The sequence below is a fragment of the Coffea eugenioides genome, chromosome 2, assembly GCF_003713205.1.
Source record: "Coffea eugenioides isolate CCC68of chromosome 2, Ceug_1.0, whole genome shotgun sequence".
Lineage (NCBI taxonomy): Eukaryota > Viridiplantae > Streptophyta > Magnoliopsida > Gentianales > Rubiaceae > Coffea > Coffea eugenioides.
In genome coordinates, this window is record NC_040036.1 from 16,860,224 (window position 1) to 16,880,121 (window position 19,898).

General features: G+C 36.2%; 2 protein-coding genes across 3 annotated transcripts; both read left to right on the plus strand.

Annotated features, from left to right (window-relative positions):
• The first annotated feature begins 646 nt into the window (after positions 1–646).
• Positions 647–9,720, plus strand: LOC113761504 (synaptotagmin-1-like). Of its 2 annotated transcripts, none has more exons than XM_027304516.1 (12): positions 647–902; positions 3,251–3,349; positions 3,435–3,485; positions 3,767–3,890; positions 4,984–5,102; positions 5,189–5,290; positions 6,025–6,099; positions 6,538–6,614; positions 6,719–6,965; positions 7,041–7,391; positions 8,128–8,259; positions 9,294–9,720. In XM_027304516.1, the coding sequence occupies exons 1-12, from the start codon at positions 792–794 to the stop codon at positions 9,423–9,425; spliced, it is 1,620 nt and encodes a 539-aa protein (XP_027160317.1). In that variant the 5' UTR covers positions 647–791; the 3' UTR covers positions 9,426–9,720. The 2 variants fall into 2 exon arrangements, with proteins under 2 accessions (XP_027160317.1, XP_027160318.1); XM_027304517.1 differs by lacking the exon at positions 647–902 and adding an exon at positions 2,860–2,962.
• Positions 9,721–11,153: 1,433 nt separating this feature from the next.
• On the plus strand, positions 11,154–16,898 carry LOC113758152 (L-ascorbate peroxidase 3-like). The gene is made up of 9 exons (XM_027301145.1): positions 11,154–11,245; positions 11,367–11,491; positions 12,135–12,184; positions 13,342–13,407; positions 13,506–13,554; positions 14,552–14,634; positions 14,726–14,805; positions 14,899–15,001; positions 16,466–16,898. The coding sequence occupies exons 1-9, from the start codon at positions 11,154–11,156 to the stop codon at positions 16,661–16,663; spliced, it is 846 nt and encodes a 281-aa protein (XP_027156946.1). The 3' UTR covers positions 16,664–16,898.
• Positions 16,899–19,898: the final 3,000 nt, after the last annotated feature.

Sequence of the window (19,898 nt, forward strand, 5' to 3'; positions counted from 1 at the left end):
GTATGACCAAAAAAATAATTAAAAAAATGTTTAAAGTTTTTCAAAAATATTAGCAATCCAAAACGAAAATCAATTTTTTGTGACTTTTAACATGATTTGGCAATCACTAACAATTACAAAATAACAAAGTGATCGATTCTTCACTGTACTATATGCCACGTTGTTAATCATCGGCTACAGCTTATTACACGGAATACATCTTGGGACGGGATTCTGATAATTGATGGTCCGAATAAAGATTTGAGTTTGAAATTGAATGAAGGGAATTAATGGCGAGGATATCTTTCAATTGGTGATATCATTTAATATATAGTTTCATATATATTGATTGCATCGAGAGCACTGGCGCCGAGGAGTTTTGGAAAGACCGCCAGCTTTGAATCCACAGGCACGCAAGCACCAAACCAAAACAATTCTCAGTGGGACACGTCGGTGGTTCCAATTTCCAAACCCCGAACCAAAACGTGCTTACCTTATCAATCTTAACGCCAAACGCTTCTATTCTATTCTTTGCACCCCTGAGTGAGCAAAGGATAAACGAATCATCGCCTTCCTTTTAAATGACATTTACGGACACGCTTTTCTTAACGTCACTCGAGGACATAGAAGTCATTTTGGTTTATTAAACTCTTTCCCCTCTCTCTCTCTTTCAACTATGCTGGTGAGTGTGGGAGGATCCTCTTTGAACTTTCGGAGGAATTGATGCGACCTCGTTTTGAAATGGGAATTCGGTAGGAGAAAAAGGAAGAAAATTCTTGTTGATTCGAGTTCGATTTAGCTTGAATGTTGAGATGGGTTTCTTGAGTACTTTACTGAGTTTATGTGGATTTGGAGTTGGAGTTTCTTCTGGGCTTGTGGTTGGTTACTTCTTGTTCATCTACTTTCAACCCACTGATGTTAAGGTCCTTGATTCTGCTCCCTTTTTTGTTTTGTTGTTTCACTTTGTGGATTACGTATAAGTTTTAGTTTTTGCATCGCGGCGATGTCTCCTTGTTTTCGTGCTTTAGTTAATTTGCTAAAACATATGGGCGTCTGGCTCTGCAAATTTCTGGTTTTCTAGTGAACTTTGTGTTTTGGCTACTCGGTTTATTATCCAGAAGTTCTAAATTTTTAAAGTTCCACGGAGTTGGGTGTGTAGATTCTATGTCTTCTGTTGTCGATTTATTAGCAACCCGCTTCTCCATTGTTAATGATTGGAATATTGCTTGTGCAGGGCACCGGTGGGGGACTTCAAATTTTTTAGAAAATGTTTAGGATCATTATTAACCCTGTTAAGCATGAAAACAAAATAAGTTTTTCTCATTTTGATCTTTTTTTTTTTTTGGTAAGCATCTCATTTTGATCACGATTAACTTGATACAGCTATTAATCATTTGGTATGCCGTGCACATTTTTTTTTGATTTTTAGCCGGGGAGGAGTCGGAAGGAAGAGAGGGGACGGTGAAGGCGGATGGAGATAGTGAGAATGGACCCTCTCCCACATGTGAGGAATGAAAATCGTTAAACTGTCTTGGGATAATACCTGATTTTCAGACACTTGCTATCCTTTTTTTTTTTTATGATATTAGATGGGTTTTAGATTCTAGCATGAGTATCAGATTAATGTCCCTTGTGCTGGGAAGACGTTAAAGTTGTAGGATGAAAAAGAATTCGTATTCATGTTTGGTCTATGACAATGCCTTCTCTCCCTTCCTCTCTTAGGTTCCGTTTGATAAAACTGAATCTGAATTCTGAAATCTGAATACTGAAGCAATTAATTTACTGAATTTTAAGTACTGAAAAGAAATATATGAATGTCTGAATTTTAATGTAAACTTATTTATACTGTGTGATAAATATTTATAACTGAATGTTTCATAAGTTTAATTTGACAATTTTGCCCTTATATCTTTTCATTCAAAAAAGAAATAGAACCTATGATTTAATTAGCTTAAAATTTTTAGGTATGAAAATGACAATATTTATTTTTAAATCAAATCAATATAAAAGATGAAATATATTATATGAGCAGTATCGAGAAGATGTGAAAGTCATTAAAAAGGGGTAAAAGAGAAACAGTAAATCGTTAAATAGAGAATATCAGGTTGTTTAATTAGATAAGATTTTTGAACATAATTAACAAATAAGGGTATATTTGGTAGATAAGATAAGGTAGTTGAAGTAATTCTATTGATTCTTATCAGAATTAAGCATTCAGTTAGGATTCTTGTGCTGAAAAAAATACACACAAGTTCAGCAGATGGATTTTTATTTATCAAACACTCAAAACATCTGAATGTCTGAAAAGGTTCAGTTTCAACACTTTTTTATGTTATCAAACAGACCCTTAGTCTAGAATGGAAAATGATGTTTGGAGGGAGAGTATGGACTGAAATCCGGAATGTAGCTAGTGTTGCATACAACATGATCACCTACAAGGAATGTGACGATTGAGTGCATTTTAGCTGAATGGATGATTTAGTGCGTGATGGTTTGCTTAAAAACTATATTTACTTGAGAGAAATAACTACTTGGAATCTAAGTTGTTACAGTCAGATGACTAGCTTGTCTAGAACAATGTAGGTGTGGAGCTTAACTACAAGTGTGCAAAATGGAATCCTGAATTCTGCTGAATGGCAAAGCCAACTTCAGTTCTATCTTTTGTCCTTGGTGTTTTTTTTAGGGGGGGAGGGGGTTGGTTTTGTGGGGTGTTACAGGATGGTGCTAATTAACTGGTCTAATTTAAGAATGAAAACATTATTTATATTGACCGGGAGTAATCATCGAAAGCTTGTTTTGTGCTACATCTGATAATGATTTTCCAGCAAGGGCAAAAGCCAATTTTAGTATTAAAGGGGTCTAATTAAAGAACGATAACCTTGATTATGGTAAGTGGGAATGAAGGAGGAGGTGAAGCATGAGAGTGACAGACCAAGATGTTGTGCTGAGATTGATGGGTGTAGGAAGGCTATGAAAGGATCAGGTAGGGTTAATAGCTCATTTAGAATTTGCTGCCCCATCAAGGGAGCTAGATGTTTTTCCATTTGTATTTCAGAATTAACTCGGACAAGTAAAAATTGTGATATTCCTTCAGATTCTTTTACTCTTGTGCTGTGTTCAAAAATGAAATCTCATGGAAGAATAGACCCATCTATTATTTGTGTCAGTTTTGTTGCATGACATGATTTTGACTCCTGGATTCATGAGGATCCCACCTATTATTTGTGTCAGTTTTGTTGCATGACATGATTTTGACTCCTGGATTCATCAGGATCCCGTTATTCGCCCATTGGTTGAGCATGACTCCGAAAGTCTGCAGAAATTGCTTCCTGAAATACCTCTTTGGGTCAAAAATCCAGATTATGATCGTGTATGTATCTTGCAACATTTACTTTTCTTTGATTGGTATATTCCTTGGTTTCTTAAGACTTATCATCATTTGTGCTTCTATATAGGTTGACTGGCTGAACAAGTTTCTTGAGTATATGTGGCCTTATCTAGACAAGGTAGGTATCATTATCATTACTAGAAGTGTTTCCTATTTTCTTTACACACACACACACATATATTTACATAGACATATACATCTACATATACATATATACATACATACATATACACACATATTCATGATTTATGCTGTCCTATCAAATTGTGCATCAGTTATCCAAGTCTTATGCTACTGGATATACCAATGAAAGACAAAAAACTATCAGTTTTTGCTAAATGTTTCTTTTAAAGAAAACAAAACACTATCTGCTTGTTCCCAACCGTTTCTCTTGTTTAGGCAATTTGCAAGACTGCAAAGAACACCGCAAAACCCATTATTGCTGAGCAAACCGCAAAGTACAATATTGAATCTGTTGAGTTTGAAACATTAACTCTTGGGTCACTTCCACCTACTTTGCAAGGTACGTGAATGTTGTCTGTGTTGTGATCTATTCCCATTGTTTTTAGGCATCTCTTTGCCAGAAGGTTTATGAAGTTTAATGTGCTGACCTTGCCCCTGCATTTTATGAAAATCTTTTCCATTTAGTCACACTAGTTTTAAAAAGATTTTTTGGAGGTTATGGAAATTAACAAAGATTACTTGCTTTATTTGCACACGTTCACTCTAGAACTGTTATTCTGTGATACTTTTGCAACTTCCAGTTAGAATGCAATACAAACAAGCAAGCTATGACTGCACCAGGCACTTACTAAAGAAAATAAAGAAGAGAATCTGGATATCCTTTTTAGCTCGTACTTATGGCATTTGCAAGTTGTTACTCATATTAAGAAAAGTGTCACATTACTTCTGGCATACTGGCAAGTTGTCACATAATTTGCAGTGGCTGTTTACCCTAGCCCTAAGGTTCTTCAGCAATGGTCAGGGTAGCACTTTAGGGCTCTGGGATATAGTATTAATGCCATTCAATGAGAGATATTTATGAAAATGCTCATGCCTATGTTTGGATGTTTGACAAGAAAGAAAAGTGGTTGAGAAACTGCTTAAAGGTTTTTGCTAAATGGCAAGTATATAGCAGTGATTAGCTTCGAACGAGAATTAGTATGGTCAAATACAGAAAATCTGTGGCAAGGATTTGCCAAGCTTTGTTTTCCTCCTGTTGTCAAAGAGATAACACACTTAAATTTTGGCATATTGAGAGTAAATAAAGATACAGATACTTGTCTGTACCTCAATATTTTCTTTCTCATGGTATCATTTATTTGAAGTTTGTGGTCTGCATATTTGATGTACATTTAACCTGAACTTGCTGTGTAACCTTTGTATCTGACTGTTGCTTGCACCAAAATAACTTTTTTTTTGGGATTACAACACTTGTGGTTGCATCTTTTCTCCAATCCTCATTTTCTTTTCTTCACCCTTCTTTTTGTGCATTTGAAAGAAAAAATTTATCCGAAACTCCTTGGTTTTTATCTGTTTGAGATGTGCTCTGAATCACTTGTGTAGAAGATTGTCCCTCTCAAGGTTCTTTTTTTGTTTAATCTTATTTTTGTAAGGTATGAAAGTCTATTTAACCGATGAAAAGGAGTTGATAATGGAACCATCCATCAAATGGGCGGCTAATCCTAATATCACTGTTGTGGTCAAAGCATATGGGCTGAAAGCTACTGTTCAGGTGTTGTAGTTGTTTGAATACTGATGCTTCATGTTCATGTGTTGCTTGTTTCTTAGTAGATGCGCAACCTCATTTTTGAATTTCAGGTAGTAGATTTCCAAGTTTTTGCTGCACCACGTATTACCTTGAAGCCTCTGGTTCCGAGCTTTCCATGCTTTGCCAAAATTTTTGTGTCACTCATGGAGAAGGTTTGTGAATCTATTAGCAAATCAAAGTGATTTTAAAATGAAACAGTACTGTACCCTGATTTATAGATTAATGTATAGATATCTTCAACACAAGGATGTGATTTTTATCACATTCTTATCACATTCAGCTGTTTAGAAAGCATAAAGAATATACAATGTCTTCAGTCACCCAATAGCCCCTAATTGTACGGTACTATGCTTACCAGATTGAAGATTGTGAGTCTGACCAAATTTTCTGTTGAAAGAATTTCTTTTTCAACTGCTAAGTGTGGTAGGATAAGATTTTGCATGGGCCCCTTCTTGGTTTTATTGGTTAGGTGTTTTTCTTTTAGTTGGATTGTGCAATACTATCCTTACCAGATTGAAGATCTGTGAACACGACCAAGTTTTCCTGTTGAAAGAATTTCTTTTTCAACTGCTAAGTGTGGTAGGATTAGGTTTTACATGGGCCATTTGATGGTTTTATATGGTAGGTGTTTTTCTTTTAGTTGAATTGAGAAAAGAGAAATTGAAGCACATGGATTTTGCTCTCCTTTCTCTGATGAAAGGTCTAAATTTGTGGCTATTTATGAAGGGAATTTGATCAGAATTCAATCACTTGACTCATAGATACAGATCAATTGTGTTGTTTGCTTGTGTGATATAGGGTTTTCCCATATGGATTAGGATGCATTTATCTGAACAATTGAGAAACTTTTCCTGTTCATCCTGCTTTCATTTACTTGGTTTTACAGCCACACGTTGACTTTGGACTGAAGCTCTTAGGGGCTGATCTTATGTCAATCCCAGGGCTGTATAGGTTTGTCCAGGTATGATCCCACCGCCAAAACCCTTTTCTTGTTGTTTTTGTTGATTACGTGCAAGATTTTATGGTCTTGATAAGGTAGACTTTGCATTCTATTATTGCTCTAAGGGCATGGGATTAGCATTACATTATTTGATTTTTAACTGGAACTTGAACCTGTGCTAACTAAATTTTACTATATCAATTCTACAAAAAAATTGCGAATGTTTCCTAAAGTTCAATTATAGTGCTAGTGAAAGGTTTCCTAAAGTTCAATTATTTCCTGAATCACCTTGGGGGTCTAATCGTTAGTTTGACCTCCTGTATGAGGATTGAGAAATTGTTTGTTTTCAACCTCTTTTCTATTATTATTGTTATTTTTTAATGGAGCTAACTCCGGGATATATGTTGATTTACTTTCTAATTATAAAGTGCTAACAGGTGTAATATGTATTATCTCCAGGATATTATTAAAGATCAAGTAGCTAGCATGTATCTGTGGCCTAAGACCCATGAGGTTCAAATTCTGGATCCTACAAAGTATGGTAACTCTTATTGATTTTCAAGTTTACATATCTTCTGATTTGACTTAGTGACTGGCTATCTTCTACACATTAAAAAGATTAATGCATTTGTACCTTTAGAGCCATGCAGAGGCCTGTTGGAATTCTCCATGTGAAGGTTTTGAGGGCAGTAAAGCTGAGAAAGAAAGATCTATTGGGTGCATCTGATCCTTATGTAAAATTAAAGCTCACTGAGTCAAAACTTCCTTCCAAGAAGACAACTGTGAAGCATAAGAATTTAAACCCCGAATGGAATCAAGAATTCACTATGGTTATCAAAGATCTGGAATCACAGGTGCTTGAGCTTAGCGTGTATGATTGGGAGCAGGTATAGACCTTAAGGCATGGCTTCGTACTTCTAATACTTGGAATTGTTTTTAACCTCAGCTTGTTATTCCTTCAGATTGGAAAACATGACAAGATGGGAATGAATGTAGTTCCTATGAAGGAACTTACTCCTGATGAGCCAAAGGTTTTGACGTTGACTCTATTGAAGAGCATGGATCCAAATGACGTTTCAAATGATAAGGAACGAGGGCAGATCATGGTGGAATTAACATACAAACCTTTCAAGGAGGATGATTTGCCAAAAGATTTTCAGGAATCAGGCACTGTGCAAAAGGCCCCAGAAGGAACACCACCTGGTGGAGGTGTTCTTGTGGTTATCGTCCATGAAGCCCAAGATGTAGAAGGAAAGCACCACACTAATCCATATGCACGGATTATATTCAGAGGGGAGGAAAGAAAAACTAAGGTACAAAGCCCCAGCACTCTTCTTTTTATCTTCTTCCTTTTGTTCAATGCTAGAGAAGGCAGTTTGGTTGAATGATTTAATTCTTGGACAAGTAGCTAATCCTTTATGCTTAATGTTGTAGAAGACATCTTCATTTGTAATGCGGGAGCACTTTTTCCCTCTGGAGACAGTGGGGCATTAATATGCTATCTTAGGAGTTAAGTTCTATGCATGAGGGTTGTTTCTTTTTTGGGTAAAAGGAAGTCTTACTTTTAACTATCTCCCTATGAAAGTTACATTGGGACAACCCTTTTCTCTTTACCTCAAACCTTTTTTTTTCCTCTTTTAATTTAAGAAATCTTTTTACATTTTTTGAGACTAGTATCTAGTACTCCACAAACTCAGCTACAACTAAAACTGCTTAATCAGGGAAACTCAAAGAAAACAAATAATCCACTTCTATTCAGCACTAAGCAAAAAATGCTACGAGACAATCCCCACTCAATAGTCTACAACTAATTTTTGTGCTTCCTTCTGACTCCCTTCCGGCTTCAAGTAGCATATCTTAACATTGGGACGAATTATATGGTACTCCTTTAACTTTTCTGTTTTACTGGTGGCCTTAAAATTCTATAAGTGACTCTGCAATATTGTCAGACACAATGCGAGTGGTGAGAGTTTTAGCTATTTATGGTGCTTAATAAGATTATTACTGATTAAGTGCGCATTAAATTCTTTTGGTCTGCCTCTGATGCAGCATATAAAGAAGAACAGAGATCCAAGGTGGGAGGAGGAGTTCCTGTTCATGTTAGATGAGCCTCCGGTGAATGACAGGCTTCATGCAGAAGTATTGAGCACTTCATCAAGGATAGGTCTATTGCACCCAAAGGTATCTGAGGCAAATATTCTCATTTATGCAATAGTAACACAAAAGTTTGCAGAACGCAAGGCAACAGGTCAAACACTGAACGGTAAAATGTGTTCCTCAAAAGATAGAAGTCCATGGTAAAAGTTTTAGATAGTAAAACATGATGTTTGGTGTGTTCGTAGCCTATGGTAAAAGTTGGTATATGAGAACCATGATTGTGGTTCTCATTCTTGTCCTTGTTTGAAACTTTTATAAGCATGGTGAGATGACAAAATGAAGTTGCAGTAGGGTTTAAAAATTTTTATGTTGATTTTCTCCTGGAAATAATAATTTTCGTGCTGTCCGCCTATTTGAAAGGTTTTCATGATAAATATGGTTCATTTAGTATGTGTTTCTGTGCTATAATTGGTGGGAAATTGTACTTGTTGTTTAAACTGTTATTGTTTTATATGATTTTTGGGTTACTTGGCAAGAAAAGGAATATCTTGTCAGTTTAGTTTCTTAAATCTGTTGTTGCTAAAAGAAGAATTGATGCCTTATTATTATTAATTTTTTGTTTTGCGTTGGAGAGTTATTTAGATTAGGGGGCCAGATGGGGTTTTGTGCTGCAATGTTTCTAATAGAGTCTTTGGCAATACTACTAGTATAAATTCATTGGTAATTCTCCTTTTGCGATTAATGATCATTGAAGCAAGCCTAGTTTTATTAATAAAGTAGGGATATGAATCATATGATGATGTAGGAAAAAGAGGAGGGATTTTGGGGAAGGGGGTGGGAAAAACAATTGGTGCCTTCCCATTTTGGAACTGTAAAATGGTGAAGCGCAGATTTTGGTACAAGGTTGGCAGAAGTATTGCAACAGTGTAGAATAGAGTATTGACTGCGAGTCTTTAGTCTTTGCTCACGCCATGTGGTTTTATACTGATAATATTTTAGTCTAAGCATTTGATGCACTTTCCTTTCTTAATACTTCATCACATCCAAACTTTCCTTTCTTGACACTACTTCATCACGAAAAGTGATACTACCTTCTGGTAATTTGTTTTCAAATTTAGGAATCCTTGGGATATGTTGATATCAGCCTGTCGGATGTTGTTAGCAACAAAAGGATCAACGAGAAGTTCCATCTAATAGATTCCAAGAATGGGCGAATTCAAATTGAGCTGGAATGGAGGGAAGCATCTTAAGCTTGAGATTCCAACAATCAGAATGCAGAAATGTCTTGAATTTCGTTCGTAGTGGTGATTTGATGGCTGAGGATGTCACCTTCTTTATCTTGGTCTTGACACAGACGAACATTACATGTTTGTTGTTTGTTCATAGTGATGCCAATAAAAGCTCGTTTTGCTTCCATTTTTTTAGCCTGCTTACTTCTTGTTCTCAGAAAATCATGGGCAACTCTTTTATATATATATTTTAGATTCACGTCTTCCATGTATTGAATATTGTACTAATATTAAGAGTTATAGGATTTAAATTGAAGGGATGTGAATTTTCGACTCTAATGTTAAATTAATTACTGAATTACCGGTGAAGATCTTTTCTTACATCTGTGAAGATTTTGCTCTGGAAAGCCTAGATTTTTGTGATAAATCATTAGGATTGGCTGTTTCCTAAGTGAGTGGCTGTATCATGAAAGACGTCGAAAGTTTTTTTTTTTTTAAAATCCATTTAACCATTGTCCTTCCCTCTTAACTCGTAAGGCCGAGACTATGCTGTCTGTTTTTTGTTTTTTTTTTTCCCCTCGGAGAAAACTTACTGGTTCGACGTTACCTCTCTTCCAAGCTACTACTAGTATTTATTATTCTCTTGTGGAGAACATGCATAGCGGTAAAAATGTGCATAGATTATTCACTTGATAGTCTCTAACTTGATTCTAGTCAGTCATATGCCATTTTTTTTGAATATGCAAAAATTATTCACTCAATATATGTATTCATCTTTCTTTCTCTCTGTTTTATTTCGGTTTGAGGGAGACAACTTGATAAAAGTTACATGGACGTATAATTCTTTTGGTTCACATATTTTTACATTTGTTATCAATTTTCACGTTCATAATTTTTAATTAATTTTTATGATCTTTATGTATTATGTTTAATCTCTTTCTTAATGATTTTCTTCCTCCTCCTATGCAACATAAGGCACAAATTTGATCAAAATCAAATATTTTAGGGACTAACAATTTTTTAGGTCCAAATTTTAAGGACTAAATTTATTTTGCCCCGAACCAAATTGGTTGAAATTGAATACTCTGAAGACTATGACTAGACCATATAAATATATAATTGCAACTTTTTCCCATATCCATTTGGAAAGGTGGGAGTGGGTCAAGGGAACCAATCAAATAAAATCTCAATTCTGATTTGTACCTCATTTTTTGTTTGTTTCGGCCATTTTTTTAAAAACAAGTTTTTCAAATATAATACTACACTAATATATAATAATTAAAAAATATTATATTCATATAATATATTAAATATTTTAAAATTTTTTTATATATATTATTACAGTAAAATTTTTTAAAAACATCAAAAAAAAAACAGCTAATAAAATTTTTTAAAAACATTCAAAAAAAAAACAGCTAATTAAAAAACAGTAAAATTTTACTTACCTCTCTCCCTCTCTCTCTTTTTTTACGTCATCCGTGATCCATCAGGAAGCAGTGGCGGCAGCGGAATAGGCAGTCAACATTCGTTGGCAGTTTAGTGTGTCATACAGTTAAAAAAAAAGTAGAAAAGAAAAACCTTATCGGATAACAAATTGGTTGATCCGTCGGAGAGGAGAAGGTAATTGAGCGGAGATGGCGAAGGCGTTTGTGGTGGATGTCATAGTACCTAAAAAAAAAGTAGAAAAGAAAAACAAGGCGGATAACAAATTGGTTGACCTTCGCGCTCTTAGAAGGTAATTGAGCGGAGATGGCGAAGGCGCTCCTGAAAGAAATCGACAATCGTGACCTTCGCGCTCTTATCTCCAGCAAGAACTGCGCTCCTATCATGCTTCGCCTGGCGTACGCCTCTCTCTCCCTCTCCCGTTCCTCTGTATTTGTACTGCTTCTTTTGTTAGTAGAATTATTTTGTTAAGGATAATTGAAAGACATCTCCATTCTTCTATGTTGTTTTGCGTTGTAGATGGCACGATGCAGGAACTTATGATGTCAACACCAAAACTGGAGGTCCAAACGGTTCTATTCGGAACGAGGAAGAGTACTCTCACTCCGCTAATAGTGGCTTGAGAATTGCTCTCAATTTTTGTGGTAATTCCTATCTTCTTTCTTTCCTTGCTTCTTGTTTTGGTTTTGTATATTGGTTCAATATCCTGCTCCTTGCTCTACTAGTGGAAGAATTAATTATTTTAAAAAAAATTGAAGATCAAAATAGAAAGGCTTCGCGTGCTGTATTTGTCTGCTTTTCATCTCCATCATCTACCATTTTTTTAAGTCTCGTTAGCTCAGCTCGTCGACTCATTGGTGCTAATAATCTGATTTATCATCGGTTAGTGATTGTGCATCCGGGTTTCGGATTTTCAATTGGTAATTTTACTGATTGTAACATGAAAGTTTGATTAGGAGCTGCCAACTCTAGCTTTGATAGTTCTTATTTCTACTTGTGCTTTCGATTGTCTTCGAATTTGGGTTAAACCTGCCTGTACAGCGTAAATCTTTCAGCAATGTACAGGTAATGAAGTGAAACGAAGAGGAGGAGGCAAATACTATATCCAGATATATAAATTGATTTCAGTGATGCGTTTCATCAGTACACAAGCTGAACTTCTTTCCCTCGTCCTTTCTTTGGAGGGATGTGTTGGGAAGGGTGGCATATAGGGGTATTCTTTGTAATGTTCTTGAGATTAAATTTCTGTTTCATTTATAATTGGGACCTTTCTTTTCCTGGTCACAGAAGAAGTGAAGTCTCGGCATCCAAAGATTACTTATGCGGACCTTTACCAGGTGATTATCTATAATTTTCTTTTAAAATTTCATTTGTTACTCATGGAGAGGAATGATGAAAAAGTGAATTTGGTGCAGTATCACGCAATCTTTTCCAGTATATATTCTGTTGTCAATATTGGAGAAGGAAAATATTAGCATTTATATCAACTAAATGGGGCACATTTCTGTAGTAATTGCTAAAACTGCATGGATTCTGGAAAAATAATGATCTCAGTTGAGTCGTAAAAATTCATCTTACTTGTGAAAGACTGCAGCTATGAACTTTCTTAATTTTGAGGTCAAAATACCTTATTTTCTGGCATTGTAAAAGAGATAGGGAAAGAAAATCACAACTCCATTAGAGCAAAGAGCAACAAAGAAGAGAACCCTCAGCACCTATGTTCAATATTTACAAGTGCCCAAGACAAAGTAAAGAACGAATCTGTGTTTCTAGACCCATCTTTTAGAAACAAGTTTTTGACAAACTACAAACACGTTTTCCAACCACCTTTGTATCTCACATACACATTTGCTAATTAAGATGCTACAGAAAAATTGTTTTAGAAACACCTCAGAAAACAAGCATCCAAAAGGAGGTAATTTTTTAGCTGAGCCATAAGCAATTGATAATTGATTATTTTCTGTGAGACTTATTCATTGAGATGGAAGTTCAGGTGTGATTTGCTGATTCTCTTCAGCATTGAGTTGTGCATTCTTTGACAGTAACTGACACAAAGATATTCTGCTTCACTTGAATAACAAAGAGCAGAGGGATAACCCTCATGTCATCGTTATTTGTGATACAAAATCAGATGATGTGTCTGGATTGGGATTAGAATATCTCTTCATTAGTTAGGACAATGGTTGGTTACTAAATTTGGCTTTTCAAACACACACCTTTAGAATAAGTCTTAATGATGGATATAGTTTCTTGTGGATGGTCGATGATCTAGAGCTGTATATTTACTTTAATTTCAAGGGACCTTTCACATTCTTTCTAGCTCTTTGATGTTTCAGTTCTGGTGTTCTTTGTTTGGAAAGATTTGTGTACTGAAAATGATTTTTCCAGGTATTGTATTTAGGCTTGTGTTGCATATTGAAGTAGGTCAGTTATGTGCTGAATAGGAGGTAACTCATCAAACTAGCTCATTCTAATCAACCAATTCTTTGTGTAGCTTGCAGGTGTTGTTGCTGTTGAAGTTACTGGTGGCCCCACCATTGATTTTGTTGCTGGTAGAAAGGTACCTTCATCACCTATCAGGAAGAGAAATCTATTTTTTCATCTTTATGTCATAATCTATACAATAGGATGTTTAAGCAACTTCATTTACCCCTGCAGGATTCAATGATTTCTCCAAAAGAGGGGAGACTGCCTGATGCTAATAAAGGTTGATAGATGCATTTTTTTCCTGACAATTATATTTTACCAATTTATTCCACTCGCTTCTTTGGCATGTTTACCACTTGTCTCTTGATTTCAGAGCACATAATTAGCTTGCTACCCAGAAACCAGATTTTCTTTTAATAGACTTGTTCTGCACCATACTGCTTCTAATCGTAAATAGCCTTTCCAATTGTAATGACTACACTATTGCTCAAAGTTTTATTATTTTTTATACTAATTGAATCCTACTATTAGCAGTCAAACATATTTTGTTTCATGCTTTATATGATGGAAACTAAGAGATACTATGGTAGCTTGTCACTCAGGAAGAGTGTGGTTACTTGATAATTCTGAATAGTGGGATAATTATCAAAATTGACTTTTAGGAGTGTTACACATGCTTCTTGCAGCTGCCTGTTTTACGCAAGCATTGAACAGAAAATTTACGACTGCAACTTGGCCAAAGTACTTAAATCTGGATGCGTAATTTCTCGAAGCTAATTCTTAAATAGCATTTTCAGTAGATGCAGCTGAATTCCTGATAGTTGCTTTAATCTATTATCTTAGACCCCAGAAATTTTGATGGTAAAATCCATATGTTGAATTTGAGAAAGATAGCTTATTCTACTGGTCACCCCATTCTAAAAGGGAAAGGGGGAAAAAGAATATTAAGTAAATAATGGATTATGCAGTTATTTTTTTCGGTACTCTTGACCTCTTGTTCTTCTCCAAATTCTGGTTATCATTATTGCATTGTGACATATCACTTTCATTTTAATATGGGCCATATAGTATTTTTGCAGTTTCTAGATTTTTCCTCTTTTCTAACTAAGCTGTTTACGATGGAATTTATGTGGCCTATGCTTTCTTCTGCTCTTCCTATCTGGCGGAGCAAGACATTTGAGTGGCAGCTTATTTTGAACAGATATTTCGATGATGAGTCTTATAATATTTAGCAGTTTGGATTTGTAAAACTTGTACTTTGATTTGTTGATAAATAGGTGTACCACATCTGAGGGATGTTTTCTATAGGATGGGTTTGTCTGACAAAGATATTGTGGCCCTGTCAGGTGGCCACACTCTGGTAATTTATATTGCTTAACATAGTTTACGAACTTAAATCTCTTTTGCTGACATTTTATTGACAAAATGTTCATTATGATGTTGTCTTTTAGGGGAGGGCACATCCAGAGAGATCAGGATTTGATGGCCCATGGACCAAGGAGCCACTAAAATTTGATAATTCATATTTTGTGTAAGAACTATCTAATTTTCTTTTCAGTAGATGAACTTATTTACTTTTTCTTGTTAGCTACAATTTAGCTTGTTATTACTATTCTGTTTTCAGGGAGCTGCTTAAAGGAGAAAGTGATGGGCTGCTAAAACTTCCAACAGATATAGCTCTTCTGGAAGATCCTGAATTTCGCCGTTTAGTTGAGCTTTATGCTAAGGTAGTGTGGGATATTTAACCTATTTAGACTAAAGAAAAATCCTATAGTTCTACTGCCTCTCATTAATTGGTGCAAGTAACAGTGGGTGATGCTATCTGGATTTTTTATTGAACTCTTGAAAAGTGTCATATGTTGGTCAATGCTTTTAAACCTGGACCATTAAGTGAAGCGGATGAGCTTCCGATTCACAGGTCAACCTGGTTCAAAAATTTTTTTTTTTAATTTTTGAAAATTTATTTTGTAAATTGGATGGCTTTAAAATTTTAAAAATATATATATAGTATGAACTGGCTCAAAAGTTTTTGACTGGGTTTGACTGGTTCAATTGATTGTCAGGTCTTGCTAGTGAACTGGACCGGTGCCATGGCCGGTTTGCAGTTTGACCGGTCGAATCAGCCGGTCCGGTCCAATTTGCAAAACATTGATGTTGGTTGAAGACTGCATGAGCTCAATCTTTTAAGGACCTGAATATTGATTTTTCAGGAGCCTTCATTGTTCTTTTTCAATAGTTGATTTTCTAAAAAGCAAAGTTATCACTAATATTAATGGTATACCTGGTTAATGGTTTAATTGGTAGTTTTTGAAGCTCATTGAACAAATTATAGATGAAAAACAAATTAGTTTAAGGGCCTGCTCTACGTATTGATATCTTTTTCCTGCCTGCAGTTTTGAAGCGATTTGCGTCTTCTAATAATTTGTTTTCCAATTAAAATCACATGGGAGTTAAGTTGTCCTTCTAGTTATAGATTTTTTCAAACTCCAATGTAGTGATTTGTAATTTAAACCTGAGTAATAATTTTGAAGTACAGCTGCTATATTATCTATGTTGTTGAGGTAACAAAAATCAATGTGTAGCTGCCAAACTTCTTTATGTTCCACGCAAGCTACTGCCACAAGGCAATTTTGATGCAAGGATTGTGAGTGGATCAATTGACACTATTTTCTCTGATTCAGTTTCAATCTTATTTAACAATGATCAATCATGAGTAAATTGTCACAGTTTATGGTGTCTATACTTTTCATGTAGCCTTTGTATTATGGTTGGCACTCTGGGTTCAATTTGCTCTAGCAGTTTCTTGTACTTTAACATCTGTATGATTCATTTCATCATGAAAAAGCGAGCAGGTTATTTAACGATTGATTTATGTGCATCTTAACATTATTGAACGAGCTGGTTATTTCGTTGACTGTGAACTTGAACGTCTAATGAATAGGACATTAATGGATCATTCTTGTTTTATTTTTATGCCCAATGAAAATGCTGTCCCTTACTCTTGAATAGGATGTCAATTTACATGTATCCGTGTAAGTGATGATTTAATAATGCCAATGGCCGGTGCGGCTGTTGCTGGATTTCTGCTTTGGAAGCGCATTGAAGTTGATTATGGTGTTTTTGTTTGCTCATTATTCTCTTCGGTTTTAGCATGGTCACGCAGCTTGCCTGAGTGTTTTGGCGATATGCAGGATGAGGATGCCTTCTTCAGAGATTATGCTGTATCGCACAAGAAACTGTCTGAACTGGGTTTTACTCCACATTCCTCTGGCTCTAAGGCGACCGTGAAGGACAGCACCATATTGGTTCAAAGTGCTGTTGGAGTTGCTGTTGCTGCTGCAGTTGTGGTTCTCAGTTACTTGTATGAAGTCCGCAAAAAAATCAAGTAATGGGTTGGCTGCTTTATCTTTGACACACTCAAATCTTATCTTATCTTATTCAAACATGAACCGTGTCAGAATGCTCATATCTGCAAGGCACTCGGCATGCTCGTGTATTTACTTTTTTTTTTAAAAAAAAAAAAAATTTACATTGATACATAATATTACCTACTAAAATAACATGATGAGGCTTCTGGTACCTACTCAATGAATTACACAATTCGGGTGAGTAATTAGCAAATCATTGTCCTTGTTCAATTGTCTGTTGAATGATATGCGGGCTTTCCAAACCGTCACTCTTGTTTTCAGTTGTCAAGGACGTGCAATCCACAATTGACGAGAGAGTGTGGGGTCTTTTCCGAAGATGGCTTGCTTGTTTTACATTACCCAAATTGCATGAGATTGATATTATGGACAAACCAAATTATTGGTTCACGCATGAACTTCCATTTATCTATAGTCTCCATGTGCAAATAATTGAGACTTGTTTGTACCTAACATTGTCGGGGTCGGTCACCGCCATTAGCTTGGTTTATACTGTCGATTAACCGGTACGCTCATACGTGAATCTGTTTGTCCCACCCCTTCTCCTTCTCTTTGCTCTCCTCCATTCCATGCATGTCGTAGTTCAAGTATGATTTCTAAAACAACGAGTACTTCTAGGGTGCTTCTTTAGGTCTCGATTGGATTGTAATTTTTTCTTGAAGTTTTTGTAAAAAAAAAAAAAATTATATTATATGATTTGATGTATATAAATTAAAAAAATAATTAAAAAATATGTTTACATTGGAACGAGGAGCAGTAGATCCAAGCCAATAACCATACCCTATTCATTTCAAAATCATTACGCTAATGTGTATCTTCGACATTTGATTTTGTGCAATTAGGCGAACAAGTATAGGTAGCTAATTAGGGTAGGGTGCGGATGTGTCGTGGAGCAATAATTTAGCGAAAAACTTGAGAAATGGGACTTGGGGAGGGTGTCATTACCAACCTTTTATGCGCCAAATGTGGGTCAGTCGACACAGACCCTATTTTTGCCATGGTAGATCAGGGGCCTCACATGGGGTGGCCAGTACAGACCAAAGAGGTAGGTAAGGGCTTTTAGGACATCCCCACGAGTCTTCTTCTACTATTACCTAAGCACATGACATCCACGAGCTGCTGAGTTGGCTATCACCTTACCATTCCAGATTATTGCCTACTCCTATCAACCATGCCCTCAAGTTTCTCAACCAAATCCAGTGAATAAAAACCCCTCCTGCTTTTATCTTCCTTCTCATCTGTTTTGTCCCCCACCCCTCTTCCTCTTGGATCGGGGATTTTTTTTTTTTTTTTGTCTTGGTGTGGGTGCACGAAACGTAATCTTAACTGTGATGAGAACCAACTGGTTGGGAAATCATGGTGCCGCACCAAACCTAGTTTTAAATCCACCAAACTCTATGCTGCGATCAGTGCCGTCTCGTTGCAGCGCAGGCACATGAATTTAATGCGCAGAATTAGATCATGCAACCAACTCTCAATTATCAAAACAAACAACCAAAAGGGCTTTTCCCCCCATGTTTTCCTCTATAATTGATGATCAGTCAGTTTGACATGGATGGCTATCTATACTCTGGTCGAATTAATTCGTGAAAGCCCAATATATGGATAAGCTTACATGTGATGTTTCTTCTGGGGTCCAAAAGCGAAGATAATTATCCCCGCCAAATAATCTGATAGACTATGCCGCAGTTCAACGTCAGAGGTGGAGCCATTCGAACCAGGACAGTCGAAAAAGTGTGAAAAGGTAGGTAAAATAAATGCACACATGAAATTACACAAGTGGGCGTTTCATTTCTCTCTCAAATCATCAAAGCCAAGTTGATGGGTAGGATTAAGGCAAAGGACCGTGATTCGTAGGCACGAGTAGTTTTGGTAGCTGTTGCCATATAGAGAAAAGGGATAAATAAAAGGGTGAGGAAATTATCGTGTGTGGTGGTGGGTGGCCGGTAACAAATAATGCCCAACCAGAGGGGTATAAGTATAACAACAACAAAAAAAAGAAAAAAAGAAGAAGAATCAACCTTCCTATCCCAAGTTCCCAACCCTACTGCCGCCTAAACTTGCACCACAAGGTTTGGGGAAGGAAAAAAAAGAGCAAGTGGAAGGTGAACCAAAGCCCACATACAACTACAACCACACTCATTTCTTTCCCAATTCTGCTCCTTTTCTTTTAGCATCTTAACCTTGAACCAACTTCCAAGTCTTCTAGAAACCCGAACATACACACAAGTAGCAGCCTTTATGCATATAGTATAGAAGATGATCAACCTCTTCTTTCCCATGTCTGCTGAAGCATCAATAGAATAAACATCAGAAGCAACTACCATCTTACACTTGGACGAGTAAGAATAGCCACATGCATTTGGGCGACGCTTTGGCCGAGTGCCCACCACAACTAACCGACTAAACTATAATACTATACTAACTCGTACCACCACCATATTTTTGTGCTTTCTTAAGTTTAGTTGTAATATGTGCGGATGCTTGCTTATGTTTGTTGGACTTTACAAAAGACACACAGGGCAGGCTGCACCTCTTTTGTATGAAGTTCTTAGCTAAAGTAAGCCTGTACTAGTAGTATTTAATGTTTTTATGGATCGATCATTAATCATGAATTGAATTTTGCTTTTTGAACCAACAACGTTGGTTTTCTCGAAAAGAAGAAACGAAAGAATAAGAAGACGATGATGATGATGAAATATATACCCACGAATTGGCCTGAGTTTGTTCAACAACAGATTATAAAAAGAGCAGCACCCGATTCCTTCAAAAGCAGGCAAACTCCGAATTATAAAATTTTCTTGATTAAGATTGTGGAAGGAGCGAGACCCATACATACATAGTTAGTAGGACTGGGTTTCTTCCTCAATCCTCACCATACAAATACACAATAAAGAGGTTTGTTCCAACAACATATATATATGCATATATATATGTTATAAGTAAGTGGGAGAAGGTACGTAATCACTTCCATTCTGCAGATACACTAAAAGTTAGGAAGATATAGGACAGGGCTCGATCGGGGATGTTCATCTATATATTTGCACTAATAATAATAATCAAAGGGTTGTTCAGACTATTAGTAGTGCTGCAAGCGGAGTTTAGACAAAGAAGAGAAAGGCGGAGATTACACCTTGGTCTTCGGTATACTTGAATTTAGCAGTACCTTACTTTACACCTACCTGAAGTTAACCCGTAG

What these genes read in the sequence shown, in the direction of transcription:
- LOC113761504 (XM_027304516.1), top strand. Translation starts at nt 792, where the DNA reads ATGGGTTTCTTGAGTACTTTACTGAGTTTATGTGGATTTGGAGTTGGA. An exon ending in GGCTGTATAGGTTTGTCCAG is followed by an intron (nt 6,100 to 6,537) that starts GTATGATCCCAC and finishes TATTATCTCCAG; the next exon opens with GATATTATTAAAGATCAAGT. An exon ending in GCGTGTATGATTGGGAGCAG is followed by an intron (nt 6,966 to 7,040) that starts GTATAGACCTTA and finishes TTATTCCTTCAG; the next exon opens with ATTGGAAAACATGACAAGAT.
- LOC113758152 (XM_027301145.1), top strand. Translation starts at nt 11,154, where the DNA reads ATGGCGAAGGCGCTCCTGAAAGAAATCGACAATCGTGACCTTCGCGCT. An exon ending in AATTGCTCTCAATTTTTGTG is followed by an intron (nt 11,492 to 12,134) that starts GTAATTCCTATC and finishes TCCTGGTCACAG; the next exon opens with AAGAAGTGAAGTCTCGGCAT. An exon ending in ATTTTGTTGCTGGTAGAAAG is followed by an intron (nt 13,408 to 13,505) that starts GTACCTTCATCA and finishes TTACCCCTGCAG; the next exon opens with GATTCAATGATTTCTCCAAA.